The 21177-nt window shown below is 35.1% G+C and overlaps 2 protein-coding genes across 4 annotated transcripts in view; both read left to right on the top strand.

Moving 5' to 3' along the window:
- Positions 1-10253, top strand: part of LOC123867806 — a 34862-nt gene extending 24609 nt beyond the window's left edge. For 2 of the 3 annotated variants that reach the window (XM_045910076.1, XM_045910072.1), the window contains exon 18: positions 9736-10253. The gene's annotated coding sequence lies outside the window, so the exon portion shown is untranslated. Of the gene's footprint in view, positions 1-553; positions 935-9735 lie in introns of those variants that run through there. The other variant, XM_045910074.1, reaches the window with a different exon arrangement.
- Positions 10254-16458: 6205 nt separating this feature from the next.
- On the top strand, positions 16459-18904 carry LOC123867698 (facilitated trehalose transporter Tret1-2 homolog). The gene is made up of 2 exons (XM_045909878.1): positions 16459-16505; positions 17619-18904. Exons 1-2 carry the CDS (start codon positions 16490-16492, stop codon positions 18902-18904), a joined length of 1302 nt encoding a protein of 433 aa, XP_045765834.1. The 5' UTR covers positions 16459-16489.
- Positions 18905-21177: the final 2273 nt, after the last annotated feature.

Raw genomic sequence — 21177 nt, 5'->3', positions numbered from 1 at the left:
CTAGTACATTATTATCAGTCACATCCATCGATACACATTTGCTTCCAAAACATCTTTAAATAATAACAAAAAAATTAAAATGCAGAAGTCTCTGATGTTTGTTCTTTGCATCGTCGTTATTTCAGCGTTAGTTGAAGCGAAACCATCACCAGCTTTTGATCCGTAAGTACCTACCATAATTGTATAAACCCTTGACTGGCATCTCACTTGTTGCGATGCTACAGTAAAGGTTGCTGCATACGTAACGTACTTTTTTCCGTCCCGTCCGGGACGGGAGGATTTCTCGAACTACTACTGGACAACTGGAACGCCCCGCCCCGTCCGTTTTCTAGTTGTCCAATAGTACTTCGAGAAATCGTCCCGAGAAAAAACACGTTACGTATGCAGCGACCTTAAGATGGAAACTGTTTTTGCACATTCAATGAAGTTGTAGGGTGCACGTTTTTAGTATTTTTCACATATTACCTGCCTACAACGCAGTAATATAGGATAGCTGTAACTTTAACTAGGACATTTTGTATAATTTTAATAACAACCCTTAATTTTTGAACAGCGCGTGCAAGACTATGGGGGATTTCGGAAGAGGAGACTACAATAACAACCACTGGACCAACGTAGATAAACTACTGAAAGCCTGCGGAGGTAACATGAACGTTACCCTTTTGGCTGGTAGCCATAATAATAACACTGTAGTTTTTTAAGTTATGACTTTACATATAATAATAATATATACTTCACCGAGAGGATTTTTTTTTTTGACATAAAACTTTTTAGTCATTCGTTATTATTATTTGCAATGGGTGTATTTCAGTATCAAATGATCATATTTTAAACTTTATATACTGTTATTTAAGAACTAAAACCTACTTAACCTTTGTTATACAGTACGATCCAACAAATGCATGTAAATATTATGAGAGTAATATCAGTTTTGTAATCTATTATATGTTAATCTATTGTAATTTGTGAAAGATTAAGTATATTTATTAGGACAAACGTGTGTTTACATTCAATCATAATTATTGTTCGTAATTTACATTTAAGTCACTGGCTACCGGCTACAGCAGGTAGGTACGTCCCGGTCTAGTAACGGCGTATAAATTTTTGGAAAACATAACAACTTACATACTGTTTAAGCAAACTTAACATTTTAGCCCGGAATAGCTTGTGCGATAATCACGAACACAATACAATTTAGTGATTATTACATAAACTATTGCTTTATGGACTTACAAGTGTAAATTAAAAATTTTCAACACCCCCGACCAGTGAAGGTTACAGTAACTAGAAAAGAGCTGATAACTTTCAAACGGCTGAACTGATTTTCTTGGACTAACTAACTTGGACTAATTAACTTGAACTTGGATCCAAAGTATCTGAGTTTTTCAAAACATCATTTTCAAATAAATAATAATCATTTTCAAATAAATGACTGTATGTATGTCACGCTATGTCTGTAAATTAGGTTTATAATGATAACGTACAATTTGATGACAATTTTATTGTTTTTACTTTAGATCTCTCAGACCGACGCGATAATTAGGTTTAAGCTGAGATGCTAGGTATATGAAGTTATTTTCGCGCACAATTTTTACAGTAGCATAAATTCGTTAACAAACAAGCTATTCCTTAGGTATTGATAGAAGAAATGAAATGGTCTAAAAATGAGTCAAAGTTATAACTAGCAGAAGTAAACCTGTAAAAATTACAAGTGTAAATTAAAAATTTATAACACCCCCGACAAAGTATTTGAGTTTTCCAAAACATCATTTTCAAATAAATAATAATGTATATCTAGGCAACGTCCATCTTGACAGCTTGACATTTGTGAATTGACATAATATTAAGAACCTAACGGTTATCTAACCTTCTTTTCTACAAGAAAACTAGAAAAGAGCTGATAACTCTTAAACGGCTGAACCATTTTTTTTGGATTATAGCTAATAACACTCTCGATCAAGCCACCTTTCAAACAAAAAAACTAAATTAAAATCGGTTCATTCGTTTAGGCGCTACGATGCCACAGACAGATACACAGATACACAGACACACAGATACACACGTCAAACTTATAACACCCCTCTTTTTGGGTCGGGGGTTAAAAATAGGTATGTTAGGTAACAGTTTCACGAACATTTCGCTAACGCCAGTGAAAAGGCGTATGGTTGTGTGATTTATACGCATGTGACTAAAGGAAATGAAGACCCCGTTGTTTCCTTGGTTTGTTCAAAATCTCGAGTATCCTCGCCCTCTAAGTTAGTCACGTTGGCTAGATTAGAATTAAACGCTCTTGTTAACCCCCGACCCAAAAAGAGGGGTGTTATAAGTTTGACGTGTGTATCTGTGTATCTGTGTGTCTGTGTATCTGTGTGTCTGTGTATCTGTGTGTCTGTGTATCTGTGTATCTGTGTATCTGTCTGTGGCATCGTAGCGCCTAAACGAATGAACCGATTTAAATTTAGTTTTTTTTGTTTGAAAGGTGGCTTGATCGAGAGTGTTCTTAGCTATAATCTAAAAAAATTGGTTCAGCCGTTTAAGAGTCATCAGCTCTTTTCTAGTTTTCTTGTAGAAAAGAAGGTTAGATAACCGTTAGGTTCATAATATTATGTCAATAGACAAATGTCAAGCTGTCAAGATGGACGTTGCCTAAATACATAATTATTTATTTGAATATGATGTTTTGGAAAACTCAAATACTTTGGATCGTCGGGGGTGTTATAAATTTTTAATTTACACTTGTTTTACTTGCTAAATTGGTTCGTAATGTTTATGATACTTTGATATAACGCCATCCGATTGATAAAACATTCGTATTTTCGGATTCTACCGTCGCCTGGTGTTGGTTGAAATCGTCACCACACAGATTCCAAACTTACGTTGCGAATCGTATATCGCAATTTCAAACGCTTTTGTCAGCTGATTGTCTCTATCACATCCCAGGTGTTGAAAATCCTGCGGATTGTATCTCTCGCGGTCTTTTGCCTTCGCAATTATTAAATCATGATCTTTGGTTTCACGGACCTTCTTGGGTGTCTATGCCTATAAATCAGTGGCCCATCCAAGAATTGAATTGAAGAAAACAGTGATTCTGGTTACTCAAGCTGTGGAAGAGAACTCTCTTTTAACTTTGAGCACTAAGTTTTCTTCTTCGACTAAATATCTCAGAGCCGTCGTTTATGTTTTGAGATTTATTAAAAAATTACCAAAACGCGATATCATAATCGCGGAGAATTTGAACGTTGCGGAGACAAGAGTCATTGAAGTTGTACGAAACGCATATTTTTGTATATTTATACGCGCAGTATCTAGGGCAGTTCACTTAGAACCGGCACCTGATTTAAGTTCAATTTACTTTTTAACTTTATTTAAAAGAGTTAGCTCCGCTTTACAATTAGGCATTATAACGCGCTTTTCTCTCCTTTTAATTCCTGGTAGAGATGGTACTACCAGAGTTACTGAAATAGAAACGAAAAATGGCTCTCTTATTAGACCAATGGTAAAGCTTTGTCCTTTACCTATCGAATAGAACAACTTAAATATAGTTGATTAGCTTTTAAGTATATTTTTACGCTCTTAAATATAATTAACCGCTTAATTTTAATTAATATATAAGTAAACTATATTTTTAAGTACTCTACTTTTATAAATTATATCTCCTTACTCTATCATTGTAAAATTGCGAGCTTGATAGCTCACAGGCGGGGGAATGGTTAGAATTGAAGATCGCGAAGGCATTTTGTCTCTTTTACGCACTCTAATCCTCAAATCCTTTCATCTCTTTTCTCCCTAACCTGTTAACACCAAACTCCATAATAAATCAAAGGTTTACATATTATTTCACATAGTAATTTGGCAACTGTTTATTACATCCGGCAGTCTCATGTCAATCTTAGTATATTGACAGTATCAGGGGGCACGGCAGTGCCCCCGCCAAGACGAGCCAAACGCGGCGGCCGGGGCGCTACGTACCTTTTCTCGAAGTGTTTCGCCGTATTTTCGACCCGTCATAACTTCGGTCTGGATGACGCTAGAAAGCTGAACGCTATAAGGTGTCCTCAGCAAATTTACCAAATATACCAAGTATCAAATATCTAGCTTTTATGGTTACAGATTTATGATACCTAAAATACGCCGATTTTGTTCCTCACTGATGATCATCATAATTCCTAGCCTGTAATTCTAGGGTACTTCCCGAAGTCCTAAAAGACTGAAATTTGGTATGTAGACTAGAAATTGCATACAAACTACACGAAAATTAAGAAATTGGAATTTCCCCCCCTCTACGCCTCTTATGGGTGAAGCAAATCTGTAAATTCTGTCGCTAGAATGCTGATATTCTCAGGATAAGATGTCCTTGGCAGATTTATTAAACGCATTGAGTATCGATTGTCTAGCTTTTATAGTTTCAGATTTATTGACAGTCAAGACTTCTAGTCTGTAATTCTAGGGTACTTCCCGAAGTTCTAGAAGACTGAAATTTGGTATGTAGACTAGAAATTGTATACAAACTACAGGAAAATTAAGAAATTGGAAAATTCTCCCCTCTACGCCTCTTATGGGAAAAGCAAATCTGTAAATTCTGTCACTAAGATGCTGATATTTTCAGGATAAGATGTCCTTGGCAGATTTATTAAACGCACTGAGTATCGATTGTCTAGCTTTTATAGTTTCAGATTTATTGACAGTCAAAACTTCTTGTCTGTAATTCTAGAGTACTTCCCGAAGTTCTAGAAGACTGAAATTTGATATGTAGACTAGAAATTGTATACAAACTACAGGAAAATTAAGAAATAAGAAAATTCTCCCCTCTACGCCTCTTATGGGAAAAGCAAATCTGTAAATTCTGTCACTAAGATGCTGATATTTTCAGGATAAGATGTCCTTGGCAGATTTATTAAACGCACTGAGTATCAATTGTCTAGCTTTTATAGTTTCAGATTTATTGACAGTCAAAACTTCTTGTCTGTAATTCTAGAGTACTTCCCGAAGTCCTAGAAGACTGAAATTTGATATGTAGACTAGAGATTGCATACAAACTACAGAAAAATTAAGAAATTGGAAATTTCCCCCCTCTACGCCTCTGTATGGGGGAAGCAAATCTGTAAATTCTGTCGCTAGAATGCTGATATTTTCAGGATAAGATGTCCTTGGCAGATTCATTAAACGCTCGGAGTATCAATTGTCTAGCTTTTATAGTTTCAGATTTATCGACATTCAAAACCTCAAGTCAAAAATTCTAGGGTACTTTCTGAAGTCCTAGAAGACTGAAAGGCATTAAGTAGGAATTTCAAGAATAATAATCAACAGATAAATTAAGAAATCGGGTCCCCCTTCATCCCCTCGTATATGAGATGCATATCTGTAAAATCTGTTGCTCGAATACTAAAGTTTTCAGGATAAGATGTCCGTGGCAGATTTATCAAACGTACCAAGTATCTGTGTTTCTTGAAGTCCTAAAAGACTGAAATTTGGTATACCTGCTTCAAAATTGAGTTGCAAGATTCCACCCGAACAAACATATTTACATACGAATACATTGCAAGTTGAATAAAAGCTTTTAAAAAAAGAGGTAACGATAGAGATGGGCCATGAAAATGATGTACCTACAAGAAATAGACCCAAAAAAAAATCTAGGGCACCTGCCAAAAAGAAATGAAATCCCACCAAAAACATTTCATGTAAAAAAGTTGCCAAGACTCACAAGTTCATAATGTTTTCACTGTTAAAAAGTTATGAGATTTCTAGTAGAGCCAAGCCCCTAGCTGAGCTTAGATTTGCGCTGCCCATGGGACCTATCCCAAGTCCAAAGTAATATAGCTCTTAAATGCTCTTGACTATATCACATATTTTATAACAATAAATAACAAATCACTCTACTTACAATCTCTGATTCTATAAACCATCATACATCTTGGTAAAAAAAGTATCTCGTATCAACTATCTCGCTTCGACGTATGATGGCGTCCCTCTCACACGCGCGATTTAAATTTTCTATCTCGCTTTGATGAGTGAGCGTCTCTCTCTTTCACAAACCATAGATTAAAAAATATTGAAAATTTCCTTCAAAACTTATCTGCGAAACTTTGTGCGAAACGTTATATTATGGTGTTATTGAAATAAATTATTTATATAACTTGAAATTAAAATGTCGAGTGATGACGATGATGGCAGCAATAATCTAACTCCGGAAACTATTAAAAGTGTTCAAAAGTGCTCAAAGTGTAATAAACGATTTGCTCCCAGATATTTCTAAAGACAGATAGGTAGGTACCTATATAAGCATACGAAGATTTTGGTTTTATTGCGAGGTGTGAAAAGCAGAGTATGCAACTTGGGGATAATGCTGTCTTAGTCTCGGGCACCCCTAAACCCCGCTCGCTCGGGAGTTACTCTAAAATCCCTCGTTCGCTTGGAATTTATCCAGGTGCCCGTGACGTAAGACATTACATTATCCCCACGTTGCATAATCTACTGTTAAGTCCATAAATTCAAATTCAAATTCAAATGATTTTTATTCAAGTAAACTTTTACAAGTGCTTTCGAATCGTCAAAATAATCTACCACTGGTTCGGAATGCTGTTCCTACCGAGAAGAACCTAAAGGAATAATATAGTTTGTGTGACAATCACTAAATTGTATTTTGGGGCCATTTTGTTATTATCGCCTTGCTTATACAGTATGTAAGTTGTTATCGTTGTTATCTTTTTCCCAAAATTTATACGCCGTTGCTAGACAGGGATGTACACCTGTAGCCCTAGAAATTACGAACAATATTTTTTTTTGATTGAATGCAAACACAAGTTTGTCCTAAGAAATATACTTTATTAATTTAATCTTTTACAAATTACAATAGATTAAAATATAATAGATTACAAAACTAATATTACTCTCATAATCAATGACTTCTGTAGTGGATATATATACATAGATAGAAGTCATTGCTCATAATATTTACATGTATTTGTTGAATCGTACTGTATAACAAAGGTTAAGTAGGTTTTAGTTCTTAAATAACAGTATAAGTTTAAAATATGATTATTTGATACTGAAAATACACCTATTGCAAATAATACCTAATAATCAATGACTAAAAAAATCCTCTGTGAAGTATTTATTATTATTATAAGTAAAGTCATAAATTAAAACTCTATAGTGTTATTATTATTGCTACCAGCCAAAAGGGTAACGTTCATGTTACCTCCGCAGGCTTTCATAAGTTTATCTACGTTGGTCCAGTGGTTGTTATTGTTGTCTCCTCTTCCAAAATCCCCCACGGTCTTGCACGCACTGTTCAAAAATTAAGGGTTGTTAATAAAATTATATAAAATGTCCTAGTAAAAATCCTCATTACTGTGTTGTAGGCAGATAATATTATGTCAAAAATACCAAAAACGTGCACCCTACGACTTCATTAAATGCGCAAAAACAGTTTCCATCTTACTGTAGCATCGCAACAAGTAGACCAGTGCCGAAACCTTCAAAAATAGTAAAAAGTGGAAAAAAATAGTAGGATGAAATCCATTAAAAAAGGACCCCTCCTTTTCTAATGGGTTTCATCCTACTATTATCTATACTATACTAATATTATAAAGAGGAAAAACTACTGGACCGATTTCACCATTACTTAGAGGGATTCTTCCGAATCCGTATAGGCTATATTTTTATCCCGGAACACCGGTGCGAAGCCGGGGCGGGTCGCTAGTTTTTAATGTAATCAAACTTAAATTTTAATTTAATTGATTAATTACCTAACAAATACAGTTTTTACTGAAAAAAAAACTGTAGCAATCACATTTTTTGATGAAATTGTATATAGTGATTAAAAAAAATAAAAACTTTGATAATTAAATTCAATTATAATTTAAAAAAATATATATATTAAATAAAATCGAATTCGAGTTTTCAATTTTTTGCATTTTCTGAGAACATAAAATTACTATGGTAATGTCCATTACCATAGTAAATGTAATTTTTACACCATCAGAAAGTAGAGACTTCAACGAACAAAAAGCCACCCGACCAAGCCGACTTTTTGAAAAAGCTGATATTTTGACACGAAAATTTTCGATTTAAAATTAGGGTGCTTTTTTGATATTAAGTTAAAATAAGGCGAAAAAATAAATATTTTAAATCAAATAAATTACAGTGTATTCGGGACATAATAAGGTAAGTTTTCACCAAATTTCGTAGTTTTTTTTTTTTTTTTTGAAAGAGATATATATATATATATAGAGAAAAAACCAAATCCTTTTCTAATGGGTTTCATCCTACTATTATTTTTTTTGGTTTCAAAAATTATCGGCACTGGTCTAAAGTGAGATGCCAGTCAAGGGTAATACAATTATGGTAGGTACTTACGGATCAAAAGCTGGTGATGGTTTCGCTTCAACTAACGCTGAAATAACGACGATGCAAAGAACAAACATCAGAGACTTCTGCATTTTAATTTTTTTGTTATTATTTAAAGATGTTTTGGAAGCAAATGTGTATCGATGGATGTGACTGATAATAATGTACTAGTATTTTACATAAAGTCTTTTTATATGAATTGTGAGAATGACTATAGGTACTTAAGTGAAAACGGGAGGCGTCAATTTGATAAGAAGTTTTGGGTTTTACTCGACGTAATTCGATTTGCTGAAAAGTTAGGTATAATCAATAGGTAGGTATTAATCATACAAATTTTTTGTCGACCTCCCTGGCGCAGTGGAGAGCGCTGTGGTGTAATAAGTGGGAGGTCCCGGGTTCGATTCGTTTAGGGCAATTTGGAAATTTATGATGTCTAAAGTGTGTCTGGTCTAATCTGCTAGGAGGCTACGGCCGTACCTATTTACTACCCTACCGCTAAAGCCGTGCTGCCAAGTGATTTAGCATTCCGGTACGATGCCGCATAGAAACCGATAAGGGGTGTGAGGTGGGGTTAATAAAACTGCAATACCCCTTCCAAGTTTGCCCACTTCCATCTTAGTCATCATCATTTACCATCAGATGAGATTGCAGTGAAGGGTTATGGAATTAAATTAAAAATAAATATGTGAGTGTTTCTGTTTGTCTGACTGTTTATCTACGCAAAGGTTAAACCTTTAATTTATTTAAGCAGTTTTTAAATTGTAATTATAATACTTAAAAAATTCCGTACAGCAAAACAAAAATATATTTGAATGTTATTTACGAAGTGAAATGTCATTTTGAATTCCACTTTCCCCGACCGTTATCATTGTAGCAAAATGAACTACTATAGATAATAAGTACGGGTAAAAACCAAAACTTCTTATCAAATTGACCCCTCCCGTTTCCATGTATAGTCAATCTCACAATGCATATAAAAAGACTTTATATAAAATACTAGTACAGTTTTGTCAATCGCACCCGTTGGTATACATTTGCCTCTAAAATTACTTTAAATAATAACAAAAAAAAATGCAGAAGTCTCTATTGCTTAGTCTTTGCATCGTCGTTATTTCAGCGTTAGTTGAAGCGAAACCATCACCAGCTAATAATCCGTAAGCATTCTAATTTTATTTACCCTTGACTGGCATCTCACTTGTTAGAACTGCGTGCTACAGTATGGTGGAGACGGTCTTTGCACATTGTTTGATCATAACAATATAAAAAGCACTTACTTAATCTATTTTTTGTTCCCTCTGCAGATTTTTTAGTTTTGATTAATTATTATTGACCTGGAACATGCTTTTTAATAAAACACGCAATCCTAAATCTTTATCTTGTTAACAGCTTGTGCAGAACCATAACAAATGTTGGAATAGGGGACCACAATAACAATGAGTTATACAACTTAGAGACTTTATTAACAAGAACAAGAACTGCCTGCGGAGAAGCTGCCGAATTGAATATTTTACACGGTAACAATAGTAATAACACTATACACTTTTAACCTATGACTTTTCTTATATTATGCACTTCACAGAGGAATAAATAGTATTTTGATGTGCACATTAGAAAATACTATATGTTTGTATATTTAATTATTATTATTTACAATGGATGTATTTCAATCATCAGAGGATCACATATTTTTAATCTTAACATATACTTAGCTGTTATTTAAGTAGGTACTAAAATATAACCTTTGTTATACCTACAGTAGATAGGTAGGTACGTTTCGACAAATGCATGTATTCAACATTTTGGACCTGAAGGGTAAATATTAAGATAGAAATATTAGTTTCTAATGTATTATGTTTAAATCTATTGTAATTTGTAAACGATTTCATTAATAAAGTATATTTATAATAGTGATAAAGTTTTTTATTAAATGCAAAAAAGCCCAGTATATATTATGTACCTATACGTGCCGCAGAAACCTCTAAAAAGTAAAAAAATAATAAGTATTATGGCCCTTTAAGTTTAATATAAATAGTAAAGTTTTTAACATTTTACCCAAACAAAAACTTTTCATGTAAAAAATAAGGATCAGTTCCTATCAAAAAGTTTCGGCCATTAAAAGTACTGATATCAAAAATTATGGCTAGTTCACAGTATGTCATCATTATACCAAATTTTAATTTTCCACGTACACGGGAAGTGCGTTATAATTTTGGTCAGTCAGTGAGTAGGTCTTGTTTTATGCAATTTTCAGACCTCTGTATTTAAGAAATGGTTAAACGTAAAAATTTGAAACTTACAATTTATCATCAAATCCACGAGCTTAGCATATATTTCCGTTAGATTATCATCGCGCGAACCAGTGGTATGAGGAGGGTAAAAACAGCGCGAAATGTTTCGTGATATACGTACTGCATGCTTAGGCCGGAACTGCACTGACGCATTCCGTGCGTCTCGATCCAAGCACTCTTCGCGTCAGAGGACCCCTAAAGGTAAAACAGGAAGAGGACCTCTAAAGTTAAAACAGAAACTATGAAAGTCATCTGTTGTAGAAAGTATCAATTTAGTTTAATTAATATCCCAATTAACTTGAATTGTTTTGGTGGGATAACAAATTTTTCCGTTCAATGTCACAATATTGTAATAATATTTCAGGCTAGCTCACGCGTTTTAGAATGGATTATTAACGACAGGCAACTGAAGTCATATTTTCCAACTAGCTGATGCCCGCAGCTTCGCCCGCGTGGATTGGTCAGATCCCCTGCAGCATCAGGATTGAGGAGTTGGACTCCAAATTTTTTATGAAACAATGTCGCAAAGTTCCTCTATCGATTAAAAAAGAAATGACGCAAATCGGTTCCGAAATCTCGGAGATTTCGGTGTACATAGGTTGAAAAACACAACTCCCTTTTTGAAAGTCGGTTAAAAAAGTAGCCTATGTTACTCCCTGGTCAATTTTCTACTTGTCTGTGAAAATCCCGTCAAAATCCGTTCAGCCGTTCCAAAGATTAGCCTTTTCAAACAGACAGACAGACAGACAAAAATTATAAAAACGTGTGATTCAGTTATAGTATCGTTCAATAATAACCATATGACCTTAATATGCGGTAGTTATTTCGAAATTACAGACAGACACTCCAATTTTATTTATTAGTAGTATAGCTACAAAACTACAAGCAACGACAAAATCGATAAACGCGGGCGACACGGACTTTTTCAACACTACAACTATGATCTAAGAGCGAGTATGCGGGGTGTCCACCCGTGCATGACTCACTTCATACCCCGATCACCATCTCAACTTATTACGAACAATAATTATAGATAGTCTACCTTAGGACTTACCTAAGTGAAAAGTCATCAACTCCAATGCTGCACCCCTAATTCTGTAATAATGAAATTTCCTAACCAATGTTTCACGATCAACGCCAGGTCTTCAACTAAGTACCTATATCTATGTAAAAAACCGACCAAGTGCAAGTCAGACTCGCGCATTGAGGGTTCCGTACTCGGGTAATTTTCCGACATTTTGCACGATAAATCAAAAACTATCATGCATAAAAATAAATAAAAATCTGTTGTAGAAAATACAGGTACATCCCTTTCATATGATATGGTATAATAGTACCTTGGTTACTTAAAAAATTTAAACACATTTTTTTTAAATAATGTAACCACAAATTCACGGTTTTCGGATTTATTCCTTTACTTGTGCTATAAGCAGTGACGGATTAACCCTTAATCAAATTAAGCAATTGCCTAGGGCATCACGTCCCGACAATTCGAATGTCCCCGAAAGCCGCAAGGCGCATTTCAATAAATAAATAAATAATTATGCTTTGGTTTTTATTGTTGTCGCACCTACTCCACTTCTAAAGTACGTTACATCTCATCATCTTATTTTACAAAAAACTAATGTTTTTAGGCGGTAAAGGTTTAATTAAAGACCGATTCTAGTTGACATACGGATAGGGGGGCCCACAGGCATGGATTGCTTAGGGCATCAAGTAGTCTTAATCCGTCACTGGCTATAAGACCTACTAACCTGCTAAATTTCATGATTCTAGGTCAACGGGAAATACCCTATAGGTTTTCTTGACACACGACGGACGGACGGACGGATGGACGGACAGACAACAAAGTGATCCTATAAGGGTTCCGTTTTTTCTTTTGAGGTACGGTCCGTTGCCCCATTGAGGCGTTATTGAAGGACAAACCAACAAACAAACACACTTTCCAGTTTATTATGTGGATAGTGATTATCGTTATCATTCAACATGTTTATTCGAATAAAGTGGTAAGGTGTCTTCAAGCAGGTTTTATTTAAGTAGATTACTTATTCTAAGTATTGTTATCGCGAAGTTAAGTAACATTATTTGGTCGTATATTGTTAGATACCGTTGTTAATTAAGTAATTTTCCTAACAAATATTATGGACTTTTCAAAAGAAGGAGAGGATGAAAAGAAAAAACCCGTTCTTTGTATTTACTTCTTCAGACAGGTAAACTATTTTCAGTCAACTTCTCTAGTACGATTAAGTGAGTAAGTTTATTTATTACTAGCTGATGGCCACTACTTCGTCCGCGTAGATTTAGGTTTTTTAAAATTCCATGGGAACTTTTTAATTTTCTGGGATAAATAGAAGACTATGTCACCCTCCAGGTCTTTAACTATAACCATTACCCATGCAAAAAAATCACGCCGATCCGACGCTCCATTGCGACCTGGTTGAAAGACAAACCAACAAACTCACTTGCGCGCAGGAGGAAAGACAAGCTTAAAGACCTCTTTAATACCGTCATCAAAACTGACGCAACACCTGAAAAATGGAGAAGAAATTTTTCAAAAAAGCAGATAAGAGTCTGCTTAAGAACTACAGACCAATCTCACTTCTAAGTCATATGCATAAGCTGTGCTCGAGGGTTATTATGAATCGTCTCGCCCGATGACTTGACGAATTTCAGCCTCCGGAGCAGGCTGGGTTTCAGAAAGGCTACAGCAACGTAGACCACATCCACACGCTACGGCAAATTATGCAGAAGACTCATGAGTATAATCTGCCCCTCTGTCTAGCGTTTGTGGACTACGCGAAAGCCTTCGATTCCATCGAGACTTTTGCTGTTCTGGATTCATTGCAGCGATGCCAAGTCCAAAATCCAAACTTCATAAGTAGTCGCCGATCGTTCAACCTGTGTTGGGTACAATACGCAGAGAAGCTGTCAGCTTTTATTAAATTAATTAAAAAAGTTCTGGCCCTCGCGGGCTCTCCCTCTACATTAAGTAGGTACAATTAAAGGGTAAGTACAATAAATTAACAATGCTTTTTTACAGCTTTTTTCATGCAGTGCAGTTGTATTAAACTTTTTTATGTTTGGCGTATACACGGGCGCGCCGACAGTAATCATACCTCAAATGAATAAAAATTAAATTAAAAATTTAAAAAACCCCCGACACATAAACCTCTAAAAAGTAAAAAAATAATAGGTAAGTATGTATGGGCCCTTTAAGAATAGTATAAATAGTAAAGTTTTTATCCAAGCGCTCGCTGCGCCAGGGGACCGCTACCTATCATAAACTATGAAAGTCATCTGTTGTAGGAAGATTAGTTTTTGTTAACTTTAGCGGTCCCCCGACGCAACGAACGCTTGGATAAAAACTTTACTATTTATACTATTCTTAAAGGGCCCATACATACTTACCTATTATTTTTTTACTTTTTAGAGGTTTATGTGTCGGGGGTTTTTTAAATTTTTAATTTAATTTTTATTTCACGCTTTTTAAAGTTTTATTCATAAATTACCGTTTATTTGTGCCATTCTAAAACCCAATTTCTATAATAATATAAATCCAATAAGGCAGCTGATATCTCTTCAAAAGTAACATCAATGTTATGTTAATTATACGTTCCATGAAATATTTTTGACCGAACATCACTAAATCAAGAATTATCTGAATGACTCACATAGTTTAACACGACCAAAACGAAATATCTGTTTCTAACTTGTCGTTGCTTTAAAAATGTACCCATTTTACGTAGTCGTATAATAGTTCGCTTTTCAAGATATACCTACGATTAAATTGAAATCGACTTTCACCCGATGAAATAAGGAATAAAGTGGCTTGTATTTCATTTTGTTTGTTATTGCATGTCAAATTTTTATTTGACATAACTTTCAAAAACCGGTCAAGTGCGAGTCTGCCTCACACATGAAGAGTTCCGTACAAGTTTTTTTTTTATGTAATGACAATTCAGTTGTCGGATTTTTCTGTTTACTTGGGCCACAGGAGTAGAGTGCTTGGCCTATAAGATATTGCTACCTGCCTTTCATGATTCTACGTAAACGGGAAGTACCCAATTTATAAGTTTTGATTCTCTTGAAAGATGACACACAGACAGACAACGAAGTGGTGAAGGAAAACACCGTCAGGAAACCTGCATGCTTAAGAGTTGGCCATAATGCTCCCTCAAAGGTGCGTGAGGTGTGCCAATACGTGCTTGGCCAGTGTGGTAGCTTCTCATTCTGAGAGGAGATTTGTGCTCAGTAGTAAGCCGGCGATGGGTTGATCCTGATGATGATGAATTTTTAACGTATTTTGTCAAAATAAATAGAGTTCAAGCAGATAAAATATAAAGAAGGTGCGCCTAATGCATCATCCAAACCTGCGCGACAAAGCGACTACGATGCGGGAACCTCAGCCGCGCGGAGGGTCATCGCCTCCTACGATATTTAATGGTGCCATGCACACCTACGCGACTAAAACAGTCGAGGCTACATCTTTTTTTTTCTACAGATACCTACTGAACCCTAAAAATAGTTTGACTATGGTTTGGGTTTGGGTTGATTGTTCGTGGCCTTTGGTTGACTGTTGGATATTATAATTGAATTGATGTTTTCTCATTTAACTGTGATTATAATATTTTATAAATTAGAAACTCCGCGCCTACGATCCAAAATATCGGAGTTTTCCAAAACATTATTTTCAAATAAATAATTATGTATCTAAGCAACGTCCATCTTGACATCTTGACATTTGCCAATTGACATAATATTATGAACCTCTGTTACAATAGTGAAAGATCCCAGGGCCACCAGCCGTCACGTATTTTCTGACGAACGAAATGTGGACGATTGAGTAGTGTTAGTATGTACTAAGAACGCATGCCTACAGACCTGCTAGCTTGCTTAGACGGCCAATTTTCAGGTATCAGGTAATCAAGGTACATAAAAACATTACTTACCTCACGTGAATTCTCCAATTTTTTTAATTTTTAGCTGTTTTTTTTAAATATTAATAATTAATTGACATAAGTAAACTATAAGAGAATGAGAGAGAAGTCAATATATCCTAATACATGTCTTACTCAGTCTCATGCGCGTAGATAATGATGTCCTCGCGCTCAAACCCACAGAGGCATTAAAATTGAATTTAGGGGATGATTGGCCCTCTGGATCGGTCTGTCTTCTTGTAAAAGGTTTTAAAATAGTTGTCTGGTGGACATATATAAAAATGGAGCATCAGAATTTACGTGCAGTTAAGTAATTACTTATTTTGGGAGCTTTAAAGCGTCTGCAAAGCAATACGGCCGACGCGGGAAGTGTCTGGGAGTATTGGCGACATATTTTTAAGGATATTGCCTAAAATATACGTAAAAATCAGTTTGGAGAATTTACGTGAGGTAAGTAATGGTTTTATGTACCTTGATTATCAGATACCTGAAAATTGGCCGTCTAAGCAAGCTAGCACGTAGGCTAGGCATGCTTTCTTAGTACTTACTAACACTACTCAATCGTACATATTTCCTGTGTCAGAAAATACGTAACCTCTGGTGGTCCTGGGATAAAAGTAATAAGAAAACCAGAAAAGAGCTGATAACTTCCAAACGGCTGAACCAATTTTATTGGATTATAGCTAAGAACACTCTCGATCAAGCCACCTTTCAAACAAAAAAAACTAAATTAAAATCGGTCCATTCGTTTAGGCGCTACGAGGCCACAGACAGATACACAGATACACAGATACACAGATACACAGATACACAGATACACAGATACACAGATACACACGTCAAACTTATAACACCCCTCTTTTTGGGTCGGGGGTTAAAAAAGAGGCTAACTCAAGTGATATAGCCACACCGGAAATGGTATCTTGGTTGTGTTAGTTGAAATTATTATCAGGGACGGAGTCCATACTTGTATAAATTCAATAACTTGAAAATATCACAAACTTGACATTGGCTAACCAGAGTAAAGCCAGATTTAAAAAAAAAAAAAATATTATCAGTTATTATACCTACCCAAATTATGTTCTATAATATCCTGTTTATATTTATAAACACTTCCTGTTTGTTTAATAAACTTTTTAGGGTTTCGCACCTCAAAAGGAAAAACGGAACCCTTACAGGATCACCTTGTTGTCTGTCTGTCTGTCTGCTGGCTGTCCGTCCGTCCATCCGTCCGTCCGTCCGTCGTGTCTATCAAGAAAACCTATAGGGTCATGGATATGTATAGGGTACTTCCCGTTAACCTAGAATCATGAAATTTGGCAGGTAGAATAAATCTGAAAACCGCGAATTTGTGGTTACATCATTCAAAAAAAAAAAATTAAAACGTGTTTCAATTTTCAAAGTAAGATAATTATACCAAGTGGGGTATCATATGAAAGGGCTTTACCTGTACATTCTATAACAGATTTTTATTTACTTTTCTTTATAATAGTTTTTGATTTATCGTGAAAAATGTTGGAAAAATACCCGAGTACGGAATCCTCAGTGCACGAGTCTGACTCGCACTTGGCCGGTTTTTACTATTGGTTGTGGCAATAGAAATACACATTCTGTGAGAATTTCAACTATAAGTATACCTATTTCACGAGTTATAGCCCGCTCACAGACAGTCGGACGGACGAACGGACATCGGAGTCTTAGTAATAGGGTCCCGTTGGCACCCTTCAGGCACAGAACCCAAATAAAATGAATACTTAATAGTGAATTTCGACAAAATTGTGCTTACTTGACCGTAAGCATTGTACTCACGTCACTGCATCAGGGCCGATTTAGGAGACAACTAGAAGCTGATCTAGGATCCGACCTAGAATGACCCTGACACACGACATGTTAGGAGGCAATGTAGGATCATCCCCACTTTTTCACCATAAAATGGCCCTGCCAATGTCGTGGATAGAATCAGTAGAATGTTAGTTGTTTGTGACCGTCGATTTCCTTGTTAGAATTGCCCACATAAATTAATAAAATGCATTTTTATTTTCAGCCTCTGCTTCTGCCTACAGTGCAATTCCTTGGGCAGTTATTTGGCCTATGGTAGCATATCGTTATGGACGAAAAATTCCTTTGATTTTAGTAAGTGTTAATGTATTAATCGGGAATATAATATTTTACTGTAGTACAAGTATTACAGAACTTATTTTCAGTCAAGCTACGCTCGGAATGTTAGTAGGATCAACACTCCCAATCACCGTTATGGTTATGTCCGAGTACACATCGCCGCAATACAGAGGTATTTTCTTGACATTCAAAGGAGCTACATTTTATTGGGGCATATGGGTCTCTAATGTTATGGGAACATTCTTCCATTGGAGAAACATTAGTTTTCTTGTTTTTATTTGTGGTATTTATAATTTAATATCGTGTATATTCTACTACGAATCACCTTATTGGTTGGCAACAAATGGACATTTTGACGAAAGTGCAAAAGTTCACCGATGGCTGAAGGGTACAGATGAAAATTCAGAGGAAGAACTTAGAAAGCTTATTTTATCACAAAAGGAGCATTTAAATACTAAAACACGATTCAATGAGCAGGTAAAATATAGCAGAAGTATTAAGATCTTAAACATAATAAGATATGAGGGTTTTTATAAGCCTCTTGCATATGCATGCTTGCCAATGTTTCTGTCGAATTTGTCAGGCAAAGTAGCTTGCGCAGTGTACGCTATAGATATACTTAAAAAAATCACATCGAGTGAACGAATGGCGTACCAAGGAATGCTTATATTGGATGCAGTGACTGTGGCAGGCATGTACTTGGGATGTGCATTATCTAAAACCGTAACACGTCGGAAACAATTAGTGAGTTTTTCCTTAACAGGAGTAGTTTTCCTTTATATCTTGTCAGTTTATTTATACATGATTAAATATAATGTAATATGTGAGAATAACATTATTACTTTATTCCTTTTAATGGGGTATACAATTAGTATTAGCTGTGGACCGATGATACTTGCAACCTCTTGTTCTGCAGAGTTGTCACCTTTACGATACAGGAGTTATTTTGTTTGTTGTTTCGGAATTTTATGTACTATAGTATTTGCAACTACTCTTAAAATTTCACCGCTTGTATTTCGACTTTGTGGCACGCACGGAGCGTTTTTATTCTACGCTGTATCAACGAGCGTTTTCATTTGCCTCATATACAAATATTTGCCCGAAACAAAGGATAGAACTATTCAAGAAATACAAGAACTTATAACAGGTGTTCCACAATACACTTCAGTTAAAATAGAACTCGTTTCACTGAAGAAACATGAAAATCTATAAGAGTACACCAGATTAATTTATAATGTATGTTTACACTATACGTTATAATTTATACTTTGAATAATTAAAACGTTCATTAAAATTATAAATTGTTTAACTATGCTGTCTTGTTATTTATAATTAAATTGTAAATGTACCTATTATTATCTAATGACTAAGTAGTTCATCTGCCCCGCCTTCGGATGGTGAGCTTACCTATTTCTCAGACGAATAAGAATACTTTACAAACCTTCCTCTTTTAATTATTATTAATCTTCTTCTGATACTAATGAAACCCTATGAATGAAAATGATTTTTTTTCCTCGTCTTAGGGGATGTCGTTGTATAGGTAGGTCTTTCAAATATATGGTGGTAATACCACTTTCAGTTCAGGAATCTATTTGCGAAGCTTTAAGTGCAAATTTTTATTAGAGTCAAGTGTCCGATGAAAAAAGTAAAAGTAAAAAAGTTAAGAATTGACGGCGTTTTGAAGTAACATCTAGTGCTTTAATTTCACAAAGCACAACATAGCACCTAAAATGTAAGTATTTTTGTTCGTTGAAAATATTTATTTTCTACTTATATATAACTAGAAAAGTAAAACCGACTTCAAATACCACAAACACTAAAAAGTAAAAAATACTTATTACTTAATTTTTTTTTATTTTACAGTTTTTAGTGGCCCCACTGTACTATAATATGCTATGCCCAGTTAAAACCCTACTGTTTACTAAGCTATTACACTGATCGCGAGCGATTTGCTCTTATCCATTGAGGAGTTCTGTTCTCCATCTCCGGAGATAATTCATCACATCTTCACCAAATTTATATGGGACCACCTGCACAGTATACCCTTTCAAACAAAAAAAAAATTCAAATTGGTCCAGGGGTCTTTGAGTAATCGGGGAACATGACTCCGACGATTTGAGAACCTCCTCCTTTGTTGAAGTCGGTTAAAAATATTTATATGCAGACATTTTACTAGTGTGTAAATTGTGACTGTTTTTGACAATTTGATAAATTTTCACTTCATTTCATTTCATTATTTTTTTGTTGTAACTATTACTTTTCTTGAACGTGCTAGTTTAGAAAATTTCAGTTTATCGAAATGGATGGCTAACTGAATTTGGATGTTCCAATTTGGTGTTTCATTGGTGACTTGTGAGTATGTTATTCGGTCGGTCTTGGTTATCATCACTAATATTATAATCATTAAATAGAGTCAAAATCGTACTTTCGATCTATCCGGGAACCCATCGCATTACTTATTATCTATTTTTCTCTAGAAAAAAAACACAACATATCTCCACTATGTTATTATTAGAAGGGCTCATGAACCACAGAATTGAGGATAGAATAAAATATGATGTAAAGAGAGATCCTATCTAACGGTACATCCAATTACGAGATATATACCACTTGATGTTTTCTAATGACAATGAACTACTCGGTCGGTGACAATTTTGCACATTCTGTGGACTTCACCTAAAAACATTATAAGAGAGCAGTTGAAGTTTTATATTTTATGTGGCCTTAATTGAAAGAATTTCTTTTTCTCTGTTTTCGCATTTTCCGGTTGATTAGTCCAATGCGGGTAGCGCAGCAGAATTCCCCCGAGGTTTGAAAATTCGCAACGAAATGAATATTCTTAGAAAGCAAGTTTATAGTTTATTTACTAAATTACATCAAGTATTCTTTGTTTTGAGATAATATTTATGATCACCTATTTTCTTACTACGACACAAAGTACAGTCCGTACACAATGAGGACTCGCTCGCCATTTGAACTCTAGGTGTCAACTATCATATCAAAAGCACGGTTCACCTTAAAAATAAGGACTAAAATAGTTCTTTTGACATGAAATTTGGTACATAAAGTTAAAATAGCAAGTAAGTTCTCATTTTTAACCCCCGACCCAAAAAGAGGGGTGTTAATAAGTTTTAAGTTTGACGTGTGTATCTGCGTATTTGTGTATCTGTCTGTGACATCGTAGCCCGAAAGGTGGCTTGATCGAGAGTGTTCTTAGCTATAATTGTTGAAGAAAATCGGTTCAGCCGTTTGAAAGTTATCAGCTCTTTTCTAGTTTTCTTATAGAGGTTCTTGTGTCGAGGGTTTTGAGTGATGTAGACATTATTTATATCTAGTAAAAAAATAATAATTCAAAAGAAAAATAAAACCGACTTCAAAAACCACAAACACTAAAAAGTAAAAAATAATATTTTATGTTTAGCTACACGTCTAATGTCTAGGTATGAAGTCGAGCGAGCATATTAAAACAAAATTAGAAATCCAAG

This window comes from Maniola jurtina, chromosome 8, assembly GCF_905333055.1.
Source record: "Maniola jurtina chromosome 8, ilManJurt1.1, whole genome shotgun sequence".
Taxonomy (NCBI): Eukaryota; Metazoa; Arthropoda; class Insecta; order Lepidoptera; family Nymphalidae; genus Maniola; species Maniola jurtina.
This window is presented reverse-complemented; position numbering and strand designations above follow the sequence as displayed.